The 23,517-nt window shown below is 40.0% G+C and overlaps 1 protein-coding gene across 2 annotated transcripts in view; it reads left to right on the top strand.

The window, feature by feature from the left end:
• The window catches only part of LOC131438854 (mediator of RNA polymerase II transcription subunit 13), a 138,156-nt gene that overhangs the window by 37,195 nt on the left and 77,444 nt on the right, over positions 1-23,517 (top strand). For both annotated transcript variants that reach the window (XM_058609191.1, XM_058609190.1), the window contains exon 2: positions 4,747-5,074. In XM_058609191.1, the coding sequence (XP_058465174.1) occupies positions 4,747-5,074 (328 nt within the window). The remainder of the gene's footprint in view (positions 1-4,746; positions 5,075-23,517) is intronic.

Here is a 23,517-nt window from a genome sequence, read left to right as displayed (position 1 = left end):
ATTCTGGATACGAATTCCGAACCTTACTTTAATTAATTATATTATATCATTGTATATTATATTACATTTTGTTACATTGTATTATATTAAAGTAAAACATTTATAATGGGAATGTATTGGAAGGAAGCATCAGGGCATCGTACGAATTGATGACTGGACGAGGGATTGTGGATAGCCAGTCCAAGTCACTTGAAAGATACTTGTTTCCTCCTGAAGGTTTGAATTGAGTCTGACGCGCCCTTCTCAAACAAACCATCAGGCGGTTTCAAGCGTGTATAGCAATATACTTCATCCATTCACTGGATATTATGGTTGAAGGAGCATCTTTTATTGCCGCGAAATATGAGTGACTCTGCTTACATATCCGTAAGTTTAGTTCGCTTTTCGGTAACAGCTATAGTCAGAAGAGTCATATCGGGGCTACTGTAAGTCTACCCGGAACCACTGGCAAGTCCGAGAACTGATTGTGGCTTCACTTCACATCACATCACATCACGAGCATTTTCCCGGTACTTCCTGAATCAGGAACGATGATCCGGTATACCAAAAATTGACGCATTTGGTCATCGACTAATCTTAGTTAAATTTGAATCTATGATGATGAAAATCGGTTGGGCGATCTCAGAAGATCGAGAGCAGTTTTTCTTTATTTTTTTAACACATTTTACCCCGTTACTTCCGAACCGGAAGTTCGATCCGAGTAAAATTCAATAGCAATGGGCTCTTGGACCCAAACCAAGAACCTATAATTTTAATATAGGTTTGTGACAATCGGTCCAGCCATCTCCGAGAAAATCGAGTGCACATTTTTGTTACAGAGAGAGAGAGAGAGAGAGAGAGAGAGAGAAAGGAAGAGAAAGACGTTTGCTCAATTCTTTGAGTAGAATGGTATGACACTCGCCCCTCTGGTCCTAGGTTCAGAAGTTGGTTTTCACAGTGATTGCATAGCCTTTTTATATGAGAAAGCCTAAAAAACAACCAAATTTGAAGCGTTCAAACAATCTGAAATTAGAAAAAGGAAAAATTCTTGCAATTGTGGCCTCTAACGACTAATCCTGTCCGGAGAAAGATAACAAGGGCTAGAAATCTCCTAGTAGATCCCAACCAATCTTTCCTTTACTCATCACAGTAGATCCATAAACTAGGGATAACTCGATGAACTCAAGTAGCTGAAGATACAGCACAGCGACAGCAACGATTTCTGCGGACATAGTTTACTGTACGCACAGATAGGCAAACGATTGCAGAATAAAAAAAACCTTAAATAGCTGTGCGGATAGTGACGAACAGAGATACCTTATGATAAAAAAGAACCGGAATTTTCATTTTAAAATTCCTGCGCTTGTCCAATCGGTAAACTTTTATTTGAGAGAACACGACACTGTTATACACATTCTGTCAAATTTTGACGCATATCGTACGATTAGCTTTTGTTTGGCGTCTATACAAAGAAGTTGAAAAATTTTCGTGTGGCAATTTTTATAATGGATGAAAATTTAGAACAACGTGCGTGCATCAAATTTTGTGTTGCAAATGGATTTAAGTGTTCCGAAACGTTGAAAATGTTAGAAAAGGCCTTTGATGAATCGTGTCTAGGAAAAACTCAGACATACGAGTGGTATAAACGCTTCAAAAGGTGGTCGTACAAGCTTGGATCATGATGAGATCCCTGGCCGCCCAACAACATCTGTTACTGAAGAAAACATTGAATTGGCAAAGCAAATCATGTTGCAAAATCGTTCTGTACCGATTAGAGAGATTGCTGTGTTGTTGGGCATCTCTTAAGGATCAGCCGAACACATTTTAACTGATGTTTTGGGTTTGAAACGCGTCGCTTCTCGGCTGGTGCCAAAAAAGCTGAATTTCACGATAATGCGCCGGCTCACACAGCGTTGGTTGTGTCGCAGTTTTTGGCCAAAAACTCAATTAATATCATCAACCAAGCACCGTACTCTCCAGATATGGCCCCGTGTGACTTTTTCCTCTTCCCAGACTCAAATTACCATTGCGGGGAACGCGTATTGAGACCATAGAGACCATAAAAGAGAATTCGCTGCGTGAACTAAAGGCCATACCTTCGGAGGCCTATAAAACTTGTATGGAAAATTGGATCAAGCGTTGGCATGCATGTATTGCCGCAGGAGGAGAGTACTTTGAAGGCGATAATAAAGAAATTTATTAAAAATTTAAATTTTGCGTTCTTTTTTTATAAAATTCCGGTTCTTTTTTTATCATAAGGTACACAAAATTTTAGACGCGTTTCGATTTTGAAATATAAGCAATGGGGTGCTCTTCTAGGAGGTAAATTAAATTACAATAGTTTGTCAATTTAATATTATCATCTAACGAAAAATTCTTGGTTTTTGAAAATTTCGCCAACAGTGAAAAATAGCGATCTCTAGTCACACATCATGACCGAACTAAACAACTTAAACACCTACTGGAAATAACATAATCAAAACAACTTCGATTTACAATCGTAGCTTTTTAGTACCGCACATTCCTTTCCGATTTGCTCTCTCTCTATGGGTTATGTGTTTAAACGTCAAAAAGGTAAACACATCACCCACACTCGATACTAATGCAGTCGAAAGAAAATGATAAATAGGCACATGGTAGTAGTTGTGAAATGTGGCTCATAATCGCTGTCGAATTGTACAACATCAACAAAAGTGACTGACAGAAACGGGGCTAGGAAACCTGAAATACTGACTGATACTTTCAGCAGAGGAAGCGGGGTGGAGGGGGTCGTAAATGCGGCAAAGTGTCCGAACAGACTGGGAAGCAGGGATTCCGAAGAGCGAATTATTTCATCTGGTTTCTTCTTTTGCTTTGGCTGTTTGTTCGCTGCTCACTGCTGCCGAAGAAGAGTGTGTGTTCTCTTTTCTTGCTGATGTTGTTTACGTTATACAATCGTACCCCCGGTGAGGACCAGGAGGGAGACGGGGGGTATAGACCGTTTAGTTTGAGTTGATTTTACCTTTTATTTCTGTCTTTTTTTGTGTGTTCATTTTATTCTTCACCGCGCACCGCGCTCTCCATTGTAATGCTGCAACATTGAATGCTAAATTGTTCTGCTGCTTTCCATACGCACTTCACCACCATTGTAGAGGTGTCGTGTACTCATTACCCTGGGGTTCGGTGTGTTGGTGAACAATCGCCAGCCGCGCCGGATGAGATTTACTATATGTACTGCAAAGGGAAAATCAAGCAAGCAAAAGGTAGAGAAAAAAAGTGTGAGATAATCGTGGCGAAGACAAAGTAGGTAATTCAATCTTTATTTTATGCGTGAATTTCGTTAGCTACTGGAGCGTACTGTCACTTACGAAAGTCGCTTGGATTTGGAACAGGAAATCATTTCTTTCGGACCCGATCTCCAATGTGATGTGTGTTGGGAGAACGGAACTGTCTATTGTCAAAGGGGGATGAGAATTCCTCATTGAACCGTTATTTGTTGCTTTTCAAAAGGGGTCGAAGGCGGGTGTCAAAATTGGAACAATTTTTGTGGCGCCTACTATTCTGTTTATTTTTATCACTCTTGAATCTGATTGGAATTAATTATGCAAGTTTTAAAACGGAAGTGTGATCCTGGATCAGCGAATGAAAATAGCAAATTGATTCGTGTGGAAATACTGCTTTCCGGGATAATTTGAAATGGTAGTTTTGCTTCCCCAGTTAAAAAAAAAATCCCGCGCCAACCATTACCAAAAATCCTGTGGAGTACAGAGCAGAGTTTCTGGTCGACCAACGGGCCAGTACCGGAACGAGGAGTACCGAAGGATCATTCCGGAGGTGGTGACTGCCACAGCAACGGAACACAACATCTCTACCGGGCATACTGTACTGACAGGCACCATCCGTCATATTCCTCTCTACCCACTCACATACACACACATACACATACAGCAGCACTGCTAATCTATCTATAGGTATAGGTATTGGAAGGGGGAACGGTGAAACAGCGGCCTTTCCACGCCACCTGAGTTCCGTTTCACACGCTCTCTTGTTGTTGGTAGCCGTCGGAAAGCGGGTTTCCTCACGTTTGTTATTCACTGAATCTCTCGACGGACGGGCACGGGCTGTCTATGGACACTATTACTATTACTACCCTTGCTCCCAAAGGACCACCACAGTGACACGAACATCGGAACGGTATGAGATGAAAACAAAAAAGTCGATTCCCACTACTACATACTACTGTTTTATGTCAGAAAAATAGCTTACACTTGTGAGGATATTGGTGTACTCTCAGCATGCTCTGAGCGGAGTGCAAGGAGAGGTGGCCCTACTCTTCATCCTTCTGTATGACTTGCCAATCCGAGTGCTGCCCTACGTTGCACGTGTGACTCCGTCGCGTGCACCCAGTGGCATTCGTTCCAGAGAAAGCGGTGATGAAATTTCGGAAGTTTAATTAAAAAAAAGTGGATTATCGACTAACACCCGGGAGTGTCCGAATTTCAGCGGTGGATCAAAGCACAGAGTCGGATTTGATGTGCTCGTGCCGTTGCGATTCAATCTTGCGACTGTTATGTGAAACTGTATCAGACTAATTCGTCTGTTTGAATCGTTGTGCAAGACTACGATTGTGCAACTGTCTGTTTATTTTGTAGGCATTTCTAGCTGCTGGTCGTCGTAAGTGGTTCATTTAAACTAATTTCAATGTTTCTGATGTAGAACAAAAATTTTAAAAACGATTCATGAATAATAAAAATATTCTTTTCTCTTCCCTCTTTACTTCTACCACAGAATGATTTGTGCGGTATAAAATGGCGTAAGTTGGCCCAAGGTGAACGGCCGAATGCGTCGAGCTACCCACTGGACGACCCGGTGCTCCGATCCTACTCCAAATGTCTCGAGGTGGATATTCTGTGCGTGTGGCGCCGGGTAGCCGCCCCAAAACCGGCCGAACAGGATCAGAATGTGTTCGAGATGAGCATACCGGGACCGGTGACGGGTGGCTCGGTGATTCATCCGCCGCTCTCGCTGACCGCCGCCAAGGAACTGTGGATCTTCTGGTACGGCGAGGAACCGGACCTAACCGATCTGGTCGATCCGGATCTGCTCAAGTCTTCCGGTAAGTGGAATTGAAAGCCTAACTTTATAGGAGGGACGACCGAAGTCGCTGCGCTGGGCGGTTTATAGAAAATAATATTCCTGGGTCAGTCGATGATTCCGGGATAAGAAACTTGTCTCACAAGTGACTTAGATCTAGCAACTTCTATCAAATTGTCCGATACTGCACTGGAATGCAGTCTAACAAGCTGCGCGGAGAATTAGATTGATTTAAATACGTATCAGTACAATTGCCAAAAATCTCTGTGTGTGTTTAATCTATCCCAAGCCCCACTGTCTGGTAGCCTTGGTTTACAGAAAAAATTTGTTTCCAAGTGTTTTGTTTATATATGCAAATAACTTTAGTCCCGGACTCAGGGAGGTGTTGACTCAATCGAATGACCCATTTCGTATACAGAGCAAATCGTGTTCCGAGGTCATCGTTCCATCGATTAGCTCCGCGTCAATGCAATGTTTGCATCAAATGGATTCGAACAGACACATTCTATCCCTTGCAAATAATAAGTAATCGACGCCTATTCAGTTTATGTTCTACAGTGTGGTGTACAATGAGGTCTTTTTACGCACAAGAAAACCGCGTAACTTCGGAAATCCACGTAAAAACCGAAAAACTATAAGAATTTTTTTTTGTTCGAAATGCCTTCAAAAATTCATGAAACATGTTATCTTGAAAGAAATTGTTTGAAAAATATCTACTTTGGGACTTCCGAAATCGAGGTTTTTCTATGGCAAATGTCTTAGAAATGCATGAAACGTCGAAATCTAGGTCGAGATTCTAGATGTCAGAGAGTTGATTTCGAAAAAAAATTTTGGGATAACACCAGACATCGACACTTCGTGCATTTCTAGGACCAAAAAAGAAAACCACATATCTTTGAAAATTCTCATAAAAAAAATCCGCGTTACTTCGCAAAACCGCGTTACTTCGCAAAACCGCGTCACTTCGGAAACCCGCGTAAAAACAAACGCGTAACTTCGGAAGTCCGCGTAAAAAAGACCTAAATGAGTGTATACAATGAACATTTCCCGGTCTTAGTAATACTCCAGTATGTATTCAATGCCCTACTTCTTACCAATCTTCAGTCTAGGAGTCAGTTGTCAAGCTGAAACATTCGAACGTGTTGAAATGATTTCCGACGCTTTTAGTAATTTCAAATGGGTTATTTACATACAAACCAATTCGCACCCTCTCATTCTGCTACTAACGCAGAAGATGATAGCACCCAGTCGATGTCGTTCTATTGACCAAATGTCATCACGGGGAGGCATGAGATAAGAATTTGTGAGCACTTAGTTATGTCATCTTTTGACAACCCTGTTTAATCTATTGTATCTGCGTCGAAAATAGATTTACATTGGAATACTTTGCTTATGAGTCTATGGACTTTTTATCGTTCGACTGATTACTGTATGAAAAGCTGACAAATTCGATATTGTTGTGCGAACAATGTTTTTTTAGAAAAGCAAACGTTGAACACCAATTAACGAGAGAGAAAAAGTGCAATTGGCATAAAGGTATATTTCTTCAACTACAACATCATAAAAGAACTGCCGAAGTTTTGAATTTGTGCTGCACTTAGTAGGATATGAGAATAGTTATCGGCTCAATTTTAAATTGAAAAATTAATTATTTTTAAACCCCCAAATTTATGCTAATTGTTTATAACCATTTTTGAATTTATTTACGTTTCGTCTTTAACTCATCATAAACTGCTACGCACTGGTGAGTCAAAGATGAAACGTGAATTTAAATGGTCTATTTGTTTTTTTTTTATTCAATAGTAACATATCTGAAGGCACACTGCTTAAGCTCTTAGATGCCATTTTCTTATTTTAAATTAAAACTAACTTAAAACTAGGGTATTATCATAAGGGTAGTGGCGAGTTCCGGTCGCAATGGTCGATTCTGCAGATTCAGTCTGCAGCTGGCGATCGGCAATGGTCGGTGGATTAAATATGGCATTAGTTTCTTCCAGATGACGATTATACGTTTCAATGGGTCCGCGGGAGGTCTATTTGTTGTCAGCAGATGGAACTTTAAATCTATTTAAGCATATTCCGAACCTAAACTGCTATTTTGTTGGTTTTTGATCCCCCTCTTCAAAACATCATATTTTTTCACATACTTCTTTTTCGTGATAAACATGTTGAATTTTGAGCCAAATGAGAAGGCTATCATTATCCAACCGTCAAAATTTGTGAACGCTGGTTTCAACGTTCCAAACACAACTAAAACGAGACAATCAATAGGAAAAGTTTATAGATGACTAACTACAATCATTATTGGACGAAAGTGATGCAAAAACACGATAAATGAGAAAGAAGCTGTAGAATATTATTCGGCAAGCCATTTTTGTTCTCCAGGGAGCCATGTTAAACATTCAAATGGTTAGTAAATGGGTTCCACACGAACTGAACGAACGACAGGTGGGAAAGCGAAAAAATCAGTACAAAATGCTCTTTTCACGCTACGAATGAAAGTTTTGTTTGCATCGAATTGCATCGGAAAACGAAAAACGGATATATTTTACGAATTCGAAACGCAAAAAATATTGGTAACACTAAGACAAGCAACTAATACAATGTTAGGTGTGAGGTGGAAGCATAAAGGAATAGTGTATCTCGAGCTTCTTGAATCCGGCGAAACAGTTAATAACACCCGCTACTGTCAACAACTCGAAGGCACGGCTAAGCTCTCCTACAGCCCCCCACATTCAGCCAAAGTGGTCTAAGAAACAATCACTACGCTTGATTGTGAACTATTACCGCACCCGCTATATTCACCAGATTTGGCACCTTCTAATTATCACTGTTTTTCATGGATGACACTCACACACTGGCTGAGAAATGTTATACAGTCTTATTTGACGAATTTTGAATTCACAGTTCTATATAGATTTTCGATGACGTACGATGAATGGATGGTTATAAAAGGTGAAGATTTCCTTTGTGACGGTATCCGTCAATTGTCAAAAACCAAATGTGTTGGAAGCGAGACCTAAAACTTGCTCACCTGGTGCGTAGATAGAACGAATAGGGATACCTAGATTGGTCGAGCAGCTGGTGTTTGCATGACCCAGTGCAAAGCAAAGTCCTGGCATTACATTCCTTCTGTGGAATTGGGCCTTTCTGTTTCAAAAGACTTCGCAGCCGATTCTTAGTGTACAGAATCATTGCATGGCTAGTACTATGGATCCTACTGACATTAAGAATCCTTCCAGGTCGGGGCTCGAACATACGACAACTGGCTTGTAAGACCCAGTGCACACATAAGCTACACATTCACTACACTCTAAATTGTTCAAAACTGTTCTGAGTTACGCTTCAGCCAATTAGAGTGGATTCTGGAATCTCGGATGACGACATTGCTAAAAAAAATACAATTCCAACGAAAATTCTGCCTGAAATTCTGTTCACACAAAGGCTGTCGTTTTTATTGCCTCATAAAACTGAACCGAAGGACAAAGTCACCAGATCGGTCAAGTCAAATTGTCAAGATTTAAATACAAATGATTCTATAAACCCGAATTTCTACAAGAAAGCGTCTCTGAAAGAAACCATTTTACCATTTATCGAAGTACCCAAAGAATTTGTTATATTTATGCCTCAAATCGTTCTCATATCTCATCTGTCGAGTCGAGTCAGTATTTCACTTACTACCGTCATGACAGAAACAAAGTACTAAGACGATTCGAAATGAATACACCTAAGCGGCTGTGGTGATTCGACGACCAAGGTTCAACCTTTGTTTCCAAAAAATTTCAGATTAGGCAAGTGGTTTGTAGTTATTGACTAATATGAACTCGAACTGTTTTCTTCATATTGAAATAATGAAGAAGAATTTTCAACAAAAAAAAATACTCTATTCGCCACAAAACTCGACATTTTCATAGTAAAACAAAGTATTCTTGTTAAAGTTTCAACTAAATAACAGATACTGATTCTGAAGCTGTATGACAGTGGTTTCGCATATTTTGAAAGAAAAAATCACTGGAATAAAAATCAAGTCACGCCATCTGCAGAAAACAGCAAGAGATTATTTATACACCTATTATAATTTTTTGAAAATTTAAAGTATTGATAAAATGGAAGAGATTATCAAAATATTTTTTTGAAAAAAAAACAGCTTTTCAAAAAAAAAAACGATTAAATACATTTTTTGAACCACTCTAACATGAAAACGGTCACCCCAACGAAAAGAAAGAAAGAAAAAAAATGGGTCTAATATTTTTGGAGGAGAACAATTGTATAAAATATGACGAATTTCTGAGAGATCAAATATCGTTTTCTCATGGAATCGCTGGACACTGAAGATGTGTGCAAAGTTTCATCCAAGTCGAAGCCAATCAATCCTGACTGCAATCTTTTCTGCTATAAAATTCTGGAGTTCAGCAGTAAGTGTAATAAAATTGAAAATCTTCCCTGAAATTGGTCGAGAAATGTTGTACAGTCTTATTTGACGAATTTTAAATTCACAGTTCTATATAGAAAACAAACGCGTAGTCCTGTGTTCAAAATGTCGCTCAGTTCGAATCATTTTTTCTCATCTAAGCTTTGTCACTGGATTGATCGCGGAGGGTCAGGGGAACACATATTAATGTTTTACACTGAGGTCTCTTTTTACGCGGATTTCCGAAGTTACGTGGTTTTTTTTACGCGGATTTCAAAAGTTACGGGTTTTTTTGTTCGGCATCAAAAAAAAATTTTCAATTTCGAAAGTCTCAAAATTTTTCTATGTCTCAAAGTCGATTTTCACAAAAAAAATGTTTTGAGATTACACCAGATCTGGACGTTTCATGCATTTCTAAGATATTTGGCATCAAAATTTTTTTTTTTAAGTTTGCAGGTTTTTTTACGCGGATTTCCGAAGTTACGCGGTTTTTTTTACGCGAATTTCTAAGTTACGCGTTTTTTTTACTCGTATTTCCGAAGTAACACGGCTTTTTGCGCGGTTTTTTTTTTACGTGGTACGTATCCTCCGCGTAAAAAGAGACCTCAGTGTATTGTGAAGGTTTTAACCTTAAGATCATTCGCCTCTCCGGACCATAAAAACTTTCTGACCTTATGTACGAGGTTGGGAATCGAACCCAGGCATGCTGCGTGAAAGGCATCGATTTACCCATAACGCTATATCCGACCCCCCCCCCCCTTGTTATTATTATTTTTTTCATTTTACTTTTCGTCTTCGATTCATCAGGGCATAGCAGTTCATCTGCTACGCTTCTCAACAGTTCAACATAAACCGTTGAGCAGACGTAAAGAGTTACTACTTGAGACAGTTATATTTTATCGAAAAACAGTGTCTTTACTGATGAAGTCCCGAACGTAACCGATATTTACGGCATACTGCTTGTTTTTAGCTAGTAACCATTTAGGGATATGGTTCCTAGAAATCGGTTTGTTCTAAGCGCACAGCGAAAAAGGAACTAAAGATAGACAAAACCGTCCACTTTGAAGAACCACTCAGAACTTGATAGTTATACTAAAAGAAGTCACACGGAGCTAAATCAGGCGAATACTGTGGTTGCGGTACGATATTGGTTGAATTTTTGGCGAAAAAATCACGAATAATCAATGCAGTGAGTGACGGTGCATTATCGTGGTGCAAAAACCAAGAGTTGTCGGCCCTAAATTCCGATTTTTACTAATCCTTCCGTTATTCCAACGATCCCTGTAAGGTCTCTGACTGTCAATCGTTGGTTCTCGATTACCAATTTCTTGATGTTTTTGACATTTATAGATATCATAAGTTGATGTTGATGGCCGTCCTGGACGTGGTTCGAAAATGTCTGTTTATGTGCCCAATTCTCGTCATTTGCGGGAAGTTGTACTTTTCTGTTACAATTCGAAAAAAATGCAGCTGGAGCGCTTCGAATGCTCTCAGAAACTTACGGTGATGCTGCTCTGAGTAAAAGAACGTGTCGAGAGTGGTTTCAACGTTTAAAAAATAATGATTTCGATGTCGAAGACAAACATGGTGGTGGAAGAGAAAAAACCTTCAAAGAAGGTTGGAAGAGAAAAACCTTCAAAGAACCATTGCTTGATGAAGATTCGTGCCAAATCCAAGAAGAGCTTGCCGAATAGTTGGGAGTGAATCAGCAAGCCATTTCAAAACGTCTCAAAGCCCTGGGCATGATTCAGAAAGAAGGAAACTGGGTGCCGTACGAGTTGAAACCGAGGGACATCGAGCGCCGTCTATTTGTATGTGAGCAACTGCTTCAAAGACAAAATCGTAAGGGTTTTTACATTGAATCGACCCCGGTGATGAAACGTGGGTTCGGTACGATAATCCTAAACGCAGAAAATCATGGGGAAAGCCCGGGCATGCTACTTCGTCGAAGGCAAAGCCGAATATTCACGGCGCCAAGGTTATGATTTGTATTTGGTGGGATCAGCTCGGTGTGATTTATTACGAGCTCTTAAAACCTTGTGAAACCATCACAGGAGATCGCTACCGAACGCAACTGATGCGCCTCAGTCGCACGCTAAAAAAAGCGGCCACAATATCAAGAGCGACATGACAAAGTCCTCCTCCAACACGACAATGCTCGGCCTCACGTCGTGGTGCCGTCAAAAAGTACCTGGAAACGCTGAAATGGGAAGTCTTGCCCCACCCGCCGTATTCCCCAGCTGTCGCCCCTTCTGACTTCCACCTATTCCGTTCGATGGCACACGGCCTGGCAGATCAACATTTTCAATCCTTCGAAGAGTTGGAAACATGGATTGCTTCATGGATAGTGTCAAAAGATGACTCCTTTTTTCGAGCCGGGATTCAAAAATTGCCGGAAAGATGGGAGAAAGTTGTCGCTAGCGACGGACAATACTTTGAATAATACATCTGTTAGCACTTTTTTGCAATAAAGCTTTAATTTTGGAAGAAAACGGTGCAAGCAAAGTTGATTCCGCACATAAAATTTAATGGAACTCTTTGTAGTACTCTGAATTTGTTCATACATTGGATATCTTTTTATTTCATCAACAAAGACAAGCTCCCAGCTAGCAATATGAACAAAAAGATATGCTCTCGTAATTTCAAAACCAAATAACCGACTGCAACTCATTAGATTACGGGTTGGATTTCCGGACCGCATCGCCATCAATTTTAATCTTAGGTGTTTTTTATTTTCCAGTCGCTGGGGGGTTGCTGCATTTGTCCTGTTTATCCGAAAAAGGAAACCAACAAAAAGGCACTTGGGTTTTGCAAGCGGTGTACATTTGGTATTATGTCATAAATACCAATACAGCACCAAGCTGAAGTTTGGCCAGCCAGAGAGCCATTGCACATTCTCGAAATCTCACCATGCAGCAAATCAGTGAGTGCGGGTGAGACTGAAGAATGGCGGGAGCGAAGGACTATGCTATGTATCACTCGCCCGGTAGCTGCCCGCTATGTAAATGTTCGGGTCCGTCTAGCAGCCGGATAATTCCGATGCACACACAGTGCACTTGCAGACTGGTGCAGCACAAGCTGCCTGCAGGCGGCCAGTCACACTTTACCCCTGAAAACTCGTTTTTCATCGCAACCCCAACGTGTGACGAACATACCCCGGTTTCGTCGTCGTCGATCGCCGGGGCCTGTTGTTGGCTTTCTCTCGGGTCAAGCATGCACGATACAACGATGATGACGAAGGCGACGGCGGACGGCGGTGGTGGAGGACCTCAACAAACCAACACTACAACTGGCAACCACTACAAATCGGTTCAGGCCTGGTGGGCATTATGCCTTTTAATGTGCATCATTAGTACTTCTATTACGTTTTATTATGCCTCTGCATGCAAGAAACTAGCGTCTCGCATCTGGTCCCCGGGTTGAAGGTTAGCCCTGAACTGAACCGTCAACCTAAAAACAATGCCACAACAGTACAGTGAAATGCAGTGCAGTGCAGTGCAATGCAGTGATGATACTGGTGGGCGGTGGTTCCTCAAACCATCCCCAGCAAACGAGCTGCAGTTAGTATGGCGTTCACCGAAATTCATGGCTCTATTTGCTTTCTCTCTTTGTGTGCCACCACCACTCTGTCAATTTTTTTTTGACCCCACCCCCCTCACTCAGTTGAGTGCAGCAGCATAACGTAGAGGTGTCCTTTTCAACTTCCACCAATGTCGCTGGTCGCTGCTGCAGCGGAAGGTCAAAACGACGACCGGTACCGGACGTGTGCGCGCGGGCGGCACAGAAGGACCTACTAAAAGTGCATCGTGTCTAGTTTGGCATCGCCCGGACCGATGCGTGTGTACCCACGAGAGAGTTAGTTGGTGCAAATGCGAATGTGCCGGAAGCCCGTTCCTACTTTTGTTGCTTGCTGATGACGGTACATCGACCCAAACGCTTCGACTCTGGTCGGTTGCGTTGGTCGTTCGCTTGGAACGAGCCTTTTTCTTCCGCCCACATGCCCATGCCTACTGCGAGCCAGAGCGTCAGCAGAGACGACAATGACGACAACGACGACGACGACGACGACTACGACTACGACTACGATTACCTCCAACAGTGGGCTGCGTTATATAATTCCTGTCAGGATCTGCTGTGCAGGCTATCCTAGTTGCGATACCGAACAGAAGGAGACGTAGGTGCGTAGGTGTGTCTGCTATTGGCAGTCCTGTGTGTGCTTAGCTACAAACTAAATCACTGCCACCAGTGTTTTCTGCGTTGGACAGTTTGACTGTCAGTTGAGTTTATGGTTGGATGTTGTTTGCGGAACTGAATTGGTGCGTTTCTACGAGAGCCGCTCTAGTCGAAAGTAATTTTGACAGCACGAGAGTTAGTTGCATGGCGTTGAGCTTCCCGTTTTTCGTTACGACTGCCTTCCGGAGCATGGAGGATTATTACATTATTCATTTTGAAGTCAATCTAAAACATTTAAAATTAGTTACGTACGTATCTGCTTGGAAAGCAACGATCCACCCTAATCAAGCGATTCTTCCGATGGCGAACTAATGATTCGATATCGGCTCATCATTTTGCCGAGGAAAGAAAAACCGAATTATCAATTCAATGCAGACGCATGACAGTCTGCAATGGAGCTCGGAAGATGAAATATTTCCTGTTAGGAAAATGATGACAGGAAGAGTACTTACCGATAATCTCTACAGAGAAGAATCTGGTTTTTCAGTCCACCCGAGTAACCACAACGCATTATAATCCAATACTATTTCTGCTTTAAAAAATCGTGTGAAGAAATTGATAAAATGCAGTGGAGTTATAAACGTTTATATAGTGCTATTATACTGCTCAAAAATAGCATTATATCTGTTGGATCTTTGTAATCTGTTTATATAAAAAGATGAGAAGGTTTTATGCCTGGTGGAGAGAGAGAGATTGTAAATTTTAGCTCCAGCGGGCTTTTCCCTGCTCCCAAATAAAATAAATTAAAATAAAATGAAAATCAATAGTAGCAATGAAAGTGCTTTAATAATGCTTCAATAATGCTTTACAAATGAAATTCAAATATTGCAAAATGTATTTAATATTGAACATAAATATATAAATATCATGGTGATATGGTTTGTTTGCGAACAAGAATCTCACTTTATCGCTCTAATAGCATTTTAGTGTTTTCACATTTCACATATCATGTAGATATGTTACCACTACTCAACACAGTAGCATGTTAACAGTGTTATTGAATTAAACAACAGACTTCGCAGTATGTGAAAAGCCATAGTTGCATATTATAATCCTTTTTACTTCTGTACTACCGACAAACATTAGTAAATTGAGTTAAATTTAGTCTAGCTTCAAATTAAAGAACTAAACTTGAAGAGGTCGGAACGGTTCTCGGGTCTTGGTTACTGATGCCCCCGAAGTCTTGAGTCTTGAAACCTTGAGATGAATCCAATCCAATTTAATCGCAAATCTGACATCTAAAAATGTCCCTTGAAAGGGCGGTAAAACTTCTTCCGCTGATATGCGATAAATGGCAACAGTGGTGGGGGACCGAAAGTTGAACCGCATTGGCCGTGGACAGTGTGAACCTATACGGAATTTTGTTCAATTGGGGTTGCCTTCTGCGTTGTGTTTAATCACATCCAGAGTTCTATGTGTCATTCTATGAATGGCAGAATGATACCTCCGGATTTGAGAAGGTTACGCCTCGTCTCTGTGAAAAGATTTCATTATTTGTTCTTTTCATATCGCTATAGAAGAGTAATAGAATTGCTGAAGAAACCGACTTTTGGTTTGGAGCTCCGGAGATTCCTAGTCTTATATACGATTCGACTCAGTTCGACGAGATCGGAAAATGTGTGTGTATAAAAACTTTTTTAGATTTTTCCTAGCACATTTTGCTCGGAGATGGCTGAACTCGTTTGAAAGCTACTATTGGGTTGTGAATCAAGTTCGAAGGTCAAGTGGTTTACACTTCTGGCTCCGGAAATATAATAGTATAAGTGACGTAACCGCCAACATTTGCTTTTTTCGACCCGCATTTCCGATTCTTACAAACTTAGATTTAAATCTAAGGTTTCAAAATCACACTCTATTGAATTCTATCTGGATACGACTTGCGGTTTCGGAATTACTGGCTTATAAATTCAATTTCATGGTCATTGGTTCTTCACTCGATGCTGGAAAAATCGAACAAAACCTTTTGAACTGGTCATATAATTCTTCAATTGTGCTGGTCTAGATAGTTGTTACCCACACGGAAAACCCTCCAATCAAAAAATTACGATCTCGCAAATTTTGATTTTTGCAGTTGTTGTTTTAACGAATAATTAGTTGATTCAACCAATTTGCTATTTGATTTGCACATATTGAAGTAGTTGAAAAATGATGTTTTTTTTTTTCAATGCTATCTAATGTCAAAAACAGCACAAAGCAAAACAAAAATCGCAATGGAAAATCAACCATTACTTTAGTTGAAATTCAAACGCGTTTCTTAATCATTTTCATGCAAACGAAATTCGCTTATTATACGTTTGTAAAAATCGTGAAGAGTAACTTTTGAATGATAGTAAATTAATTTTTATCATAACACTAGTTGTCAGAATATTAGTGTGATGACAGATTATCTACATCTTTACTGCTCTGGTGTTACAAGAAAAAACGATTGATATAAAGTTGTGCTATGCACAGAACTGATAGCCGTTAGAGATATTGCAATTAACAAAACGTGTTTAACCAAAACTAGAACCCAGTGAATTGTAGGCGTTTGAATTTTGGTCTGAAAATCAACTTGATTCTCCATCGTGAAATGCATGTTAATGAATGAGCATCATGTTATCTTCAAGTCATGTACAAAAATTGTATGAACAAAGTGATTAAATTGAAAATGTTTAATATTCATTCATATAATCTGTTGGAACTGTAAGTTGCAATGGCTCAAAAAATAAAAATCAGTGCATTCGGTTCGACTTTTTGTTCGTAAGTAATATAGTGGTCACAATTAGATACTTTCGTTGACACCAGCACTACTAAAGGACAGTATATTATTTATATTAAATATTACATATTTTTTATATATCTTAACATACCGAATTTACATTTAAAAAATCAGAACGTATATCAATAAGGAATATTTTTTTGTCATTCAAAATCAATAATTTTGCTTAAGTTGAAATAACTAATCGTAATATCTAAAACAAATAAAACCGATTTGTTTGCCAACTCACATAACTGTTAAATCAATAACAAGGTCGGTTGATGTAACTAAAATCTTTATTGAAATTGAAAGGTGTGTGTCTTAACTAACTGACAGCATCTTTTTTTCAACCATCGTTTCTGTTGATCGAAAACACAAAAATTACAGTTTAGAAAATCGATTAGTTGTACCAAATTTTACCCAATCAAATTCAGAAAAACAACTAATATTTTTGGTTGTTTCACGATCGCGAGGGGTTCCGTGCAGAATATTTGATTTGGGATATACCAGATCTTTGTTCCCCGTCCCGAAATTACAGGAAATTGTGGTGAAAAGGTTCAAAATGGTACACGCGTAGTTTTCTTAGAAATGGACCGATTTCATGAACTTTGATTCATAGTAAAGGTCTGATTTCCATTTGGATCCGACCTCGTATAAAATCTTTATCTTTAACAGTTTATGTTGAACTACCACACACCACTCAACGGTTCAAGCTATACCGCTGAGCTGACATAAAATTATCTCTATTTGAGACACTTTAGATTGTACCTAAGCGCAGTGGCTTTACCAATGGAGTCTCTAGTGAAGGGCTTAGTGGTTTGTGCTGAACTGTTGAGTGACATGGCAATTCAACGTGAACTGTTATGCCCTGATGAGTCGAAGACAGTACGTAAAAAAAAATAGACATGAGCGCTTAGTACAAACCGGTTCCATGTAACTAACCTCCTAGAAGGTTAAAAATGGTTAAAATAGTGAATGGTTAAAATTCTGAATTCACATTTTGACATAGTTAGTGTGAAAATTACAGATACCATTAAAGATTAATTACACTACCATTAAAGATTCTACAAACAGATGAAGCCACACCCATGTTTTATTTTATTAGTAAACGGTGTACGGAATTAAACTACAAGAAAATAGTCAGCAAAATGCACCCAGAATTAGAGGAACTACTCAGGCAAGCTCCGTCTAAAACGCAAGAAGCCATCTACCAACATTCAAAAGCAATGGGAATGATCCGAAAGGCAATTGGGTACCGTATGAAACAGCGTTCGACGTTCCTTGGCTATGATCAAGGAACGTCGAACGCTGTTTCATCACATGCGCACTAGCGATGAAAAGTAATCTACGATTTGTCGTTGGCTTCAAAAACAGGTTTCACATTTAGCAATTGATTCTTCATTTGAGTTGAATTTCCTACTAGCAAGCATTCCTTCCTGAAATTGGCTGATTTCGTAGTCACTGGGGACCAGATCTGTACTGTACGGTGGATGAGGAAGAAATTGGAATTGTATTTTTTTTTTCGATTCAACTATCGTTGCCATCGACTAGTGCTTCGGTGCATTGTCTGTGGTGAAACAGTGTTTGTTTTGTTCTTCGACATGTAGGGATTTTCGCATTCAAACAATCTAACAACGCTATGTAGTATTCGCTATTGATCGTTTTTCCTTTCTCAAGGTAGTCAATAAAGATTATACTGTGTTCATCCCAAAATACTGAAGCCATAACCTTCCCAGCTGACTGTTGTGCCTTTGAACGCTTCGAACGTGGTTCATCGGCTGTAGTCCACTCAGATGATGATCGTTTCGATTCCGAAGGGAAGTGATGGATCCATGTTTTATCCGTTGTCATACAAACCTGTGCGGCCTCTCGCATACAAACCTGTAACCGCCTCGTTTGCCCGGTTTACTTAAACATAGTTTGTTTACCTTTTTTAGGTCCGATCGAGCGGTAGCGAGGTCGGATGGCACTCAAACCTGTGATCCACCCGTTTGCCCGGAATATTGGCTCGTGTGTTATTATGAAAATGATAAAGACGACTATTTTTGAACATGTAAAGTAGGGAAACACAGAAAAAAAGACATTCATGAATCAAAAGGAATATAGATATTGTAATTAATAGTCTTCTAATATTATTGCAACATCCGTAATGTAATCAGAAATGTTGTCTATTACTACAAACCTTTCCACAATTTCAAACAACTTGCTCATAATAACAAATAATGCTTTACTTCACTTTCCATTGCTCTGAGCTTTTTATGATTGTCAAGAACATATTTTTTCATCAGATTTTATGATTTGAAAAGTTTTTGGTACGTGCACTTGTGATACAAAAGCCAATGCTTCAACTTTCTTGAATATCATATAAACATCTTTGTTCTCTATGTACAGTGAGCGAAATCCAGTGCACTGTACTCTTTTGAAAAAAAATTGAGAGAGATGAAAAAACATTATTTTTGCTGCGAATCGGATTCGCCGATTTTGACAAACTATCGATTGTTGCCTTTTCAAAATCTGTGAGTGTTGTAAAGTGCAATTACGTAAAGTGAGAGTTGCATCATTTTGCTACTATATTCCATTATCGACTTTTAGAGCCGCATACTTTGCCTCGGTTTAACCCTGACGATTAATTTGGTTTAACAGTTGCAGGGCTTGCAAATTGAAGCAACGAATATGAACGAAAGGATTTCACCATCTGTGCTATTCACACACATTCGTATGTCAGGTAGAATTCACAGCGCAACCCAAGCCAGGAGAGCTGCTTCGTTCGTTCATTAGTTCATGAATATGCCCTATGCTTCATGAGGTTAGCATTTGATGAATGGTTCTAATATTGTAGATGCCTATGAGGAAACTAGTTTCATAACTTTTAGTTCCGATGAATATTAACTTAAAGAACATTGCTTTTAGTGTTTCTCGGATATATACACAGTGTAAACTGCCAAAAAAACAAATTGATCGTTTTGAAAATGGGCTCAAATGCAAAACTTCTGCTATAAAATGTTTAAAGTATGTTTGAAATGTGATCAAATTTGGTCTTGGAATGCGAACATTATGTTAAAAATGATTTCTGTAAACCTACTTTTTAAAAATAAACCGTAAACACTGCCTATATGACTTTGCTTCGCGTCTTGTAGCACACCGTGAGGCAAGGTCTTCTTTTTCGTACAATACTAACGAGAGCGAACCCTTCATTTCATTACATTGTCATGGATTGCTTAGTTCATGTGTTAACTGAGACTGAGAGCACAGACAGTTTACTTGGCAAGGGGAATTGGTCTGCTCAGTAGCATATACTCTCACGCACCCAGTTTCTCTCTAATATAGGTCTCTCATTCAGCTATGTCAAGCAAAGTGTTCACAGCAGATATTTTTTGTTGCTTCGTTCGTTTGAGGATTCACAATACAAGCCCTGAACAGTTGATGTTCAGTGGATATGTGCCATTCAACGCACCCAGAATTCATCCTTACATTGTATACGACTTACTGTTGTATTCTACCTTCCGTTATATTCGACTTTTTGTCCCTTTCGACTTTATGGTGTATTCGACCTTATGGTTATTCAACTATTTGTTACATTTGACCTTTCGTTATATTTGACGTTTTGTTATTTCGACTTTTTGTCGTATTCGACCATTTGACGCATTCGGTCTTTTGTTCTTTCGACCTTTTGTTCACCGACGTTTTGTCATTCGACATTTTAGTATATATTCCTAAAATCAATCGTCAACTGTAATCGGTACGGTCAAAATGTCTGTCAAATGAGATACTTGATAGTTCTATGTCCAAGTAGAAATATGCTCAGTCAAAGACAGGCGACTTTTTTGTTTCTCTCTCATTCTCCTATTCTTTGTTGAAGTGAAAAAACAATGAGAGTACTAACATGAACATAAATTGATAAATTCTTTTGTTCTTTGCAAAAAATCATAGGACTTCGCAGTTTATTGCTGGATGGCAGCAGTCCAGTGACATAAGCTTCCAATCTTTATCGTGCAAAGTTTGCTAGTTGATAGTGACATATAGCAGCTTTCGCTGGAAGATTTGAGCAGATTCCCGGAATGTCTAATACTGCCATGCCATACGAAGCGAAGTTTTAAAAAAATTGGTTTGGCAGGCAATATGCAGCTGTGGTCGAGCAAATGAAAGCTTCATCGCTACCGAAACGTTAAACAAGGAAATATATCGTGTCTAAAGAATCGATTGTTACCATTCCTACGCAGCCATGACGCTATTACAGCCCTTTAAAAGTGGTGCAATTAGATTCCCTACACCCTTTAAAATGGAAGATTAGGAATAATGTATCGGAGCATAACTTTGGAATAGTTACGCGACTAAGGGTATTGTTATTTTGGTACCGATAGAAGCAAAAATGGATTCGCCAGAATCTCGAGGTTCAACATAAGTTGACATTTTGGTTCCACGTTCGGATCATCAATTCCCGGTGAGGACCGTGCAAAAGTACAATGCTTTCGTCGCCTGACTTACGGAAAATATGTGCCCTATTCAGTTCTCATTGTCATCGTCCATATATTTGATAATAGCCAATCTTCACGACTGATCCGAGAGCTTGGCGCACACCCGAAGTGTACTCAACGACATCATAAACACCATTGCCGTCATCAACATCAGCACCATCACCATCATGATCATCTTTATACACTATCATCGCCAATGAAAACCAAAGAACCAGCCAATGGATCCCTTCGGTGTTTGTTCGCCAAAGACCTCCCCCACCCCGCCTTCCGTTCGTTCGTAAATTCGAGACTCATAACTACATTGCCATCGTCTATGTACTCCACTATGCTATGAGGGTGCTAGGATGGTGGCGCCATCGTCCGGATTCTCTGCTGCCGTATCCAATGTTAATCGAGAAAAAAGAGAAAAAAAACTACACTACAACAAAACGGCATCTATGTACATAACTACATGTTTGCGTTATTTATGACTGCTTTCTCCAGGTCAGTTTTCGGGGGGGAAGGCATAAGTTTTATGCTGTGAATATCAACAACAACAACAACTATGCACCTCATCAGGTTTCTCAGCAGCTTTTGCTAACTTGTGCTCACTGGTGAATAGAGATTACGACCGGCTGGAAATCACCGGCTGCTTGCAAGACTAAATGAAGTACTAAATAGGCTAGACTAGGAAGATGCAAAGGAACCGAACAAAAACCAAAAAAAAAAAAAAACAATAGAGCATCGTATGTTGCTTGCAGGATGATTTTCAGTAGGGCATGCTTGGAATCTCGGTTTCAATCTGAGAATGATAAGTGTTGTGTGTTTTTATACTTTTCACAGCTCCGGTTTATCAACATTCCTGTATATATGCGGGCGTGAAAGGAAAATTCGTTATCCAGCATGAGGCTCCGGTTCACGTTAGTAAACATAGCCCAAAATACGATCATAAATTGTCGACTCATATTGTATGTTCTGTTTCGGGTTACCCGGAACCCGGGAGCTATCATTCGCAAACGAAATCCTTACTCCCTCTTTCCTGGTCCGGGTCCCCTTAACAACCGTCATCATCCGGCATTCCGAGAGTATGTACTTTCGAGGCTCGCGATCCGATGGTAAAACGTGAAACAAAAGCACAAACTTTACTCTGTTTTTTTGGTTTCTTCAGTCTCTGGACTTATGTACATACAACCCCGGTGAACACTTTTTTCCCTTAGTTCGAAACTAACGGAAACCGAAACGGCTGAAACTGCTCTGACTGTCGCAGTCTAAGTTGCAATCTCTTGGGATGGAACCTTTTTACTAAAGTTCGTCTCAAGGTGTTCCAGCATCAGCTATTATTTTGCATTTGCATTAACTTTTCACATGTTGGAAATGTTTTCTAGAAAATCCCCCTACCTCGATTCAATCAAAGTGACCATTGTCTGCCTGGCAGCAAAATGAAGCAGAGCCTACGTCACCATGGCGGCGGTGCGTCAGCGAACCCGTCAAACCTTACGTCACGCACCAATATTTCTATGTTTCCTCTGCAACACCATTATCACCTTTGCTGCAGCAGTCCAATTCATTAATGTTTACTGCAAACATGAAGGAAACTTGCTCAACTCCCTTCCCGTTCCTTCCTTCCTTCCTTCGTTCGTTCGAGAGTTGCTTTGCGTTATTTTTATTCCCATCGTCGCTGCCCATCCGGATCTGAAGGTAGGCTAGCTAGCTCCACCGGTTTATCATCGACCATTCTGCTGTTGTTTCGTTAGGTTTAACGACCTCTTTCCGTATTCTCCTTGGTTTTCCTCTCGGAACCGGGCGAGCGTTCATTCGTCGTATTTCGATCGCTGTGTTGTGTGTCCCCACGCTTGCTTGCTTGATTGGCCGTGATGATGACGACGACGACGACGACGGCGGTTTACGATTGCGAGTGTTACCCATCGTGTGGATAAGACACTTTTCGTTCTTTGATTCTCGGGTATTATTGACTGACTGCGGCATACAGGTTGTGTTGCGGAAACCTGATTTGAGTTGATGTTGTTTGCATTACTACTGTTTGTTGCTTTCTCCGTTTGTAACCGGACAATGTTGAAATTGAAGACTGTGAATCCTGATTCCCTGATCTTGAAAAAGTGCCGGAATTGTATCCGGAATTGTTCTCGCAAATCATCTAAATCTCGGTAAAGTGTGACCTTGGCGAGTCGAATCAAGAAAGACTATCGACCGGTCGGGTACGGCCACACCTGGCCACAACTGCGAACTGGTTTCAGGCGTTATTCCATATTTAGCACGTGCAGCCTTTTCTTCTCGTTTTGCGGCTGGTTCGCAATAACAAATCCAGTATACAAGGTTTAACTTGTGTTGTTTCAATACTTGCAAGTATTTCTTATTTTACGTTGTCTTTTTTCCGATGAGAAATGAATGAAAAGTTTAATTCACTGAGAAACTCATCGCAATAGAAGAAATTTCACGCCAACTCAGGCAAATGTTGGCAGCACTTTCTCAGAATTCGATAAAACTTTCTGGACATGGATTACCCCAAAAAGCCACTTTGTTTTAAATTTGATCAGTACCTAACATGGAAAACAGATGGAAAAAATACATGCGAATAAAAGTATGTAATGAAAACCGCGAAAAACCTACCG

Source organism: Malaya genurostris, chromosome 3 (assembly GCF_030247185.1).
Source record: "Malaya genurostris strain Urasoe2022 chromosome 3, Malgen_1.1, whole genome shotgun sequence".
Lineage (NCBI taxonomy): Eukaryota > Metazoa > Arthropoda > Insecta > Diptera > Culicidae > Malaya > Malaya genurostris.
Note: the sequence above shows the minus strand (reverse complement) of the source record. Positions and strands in the feature narration are given on the sequence as shown.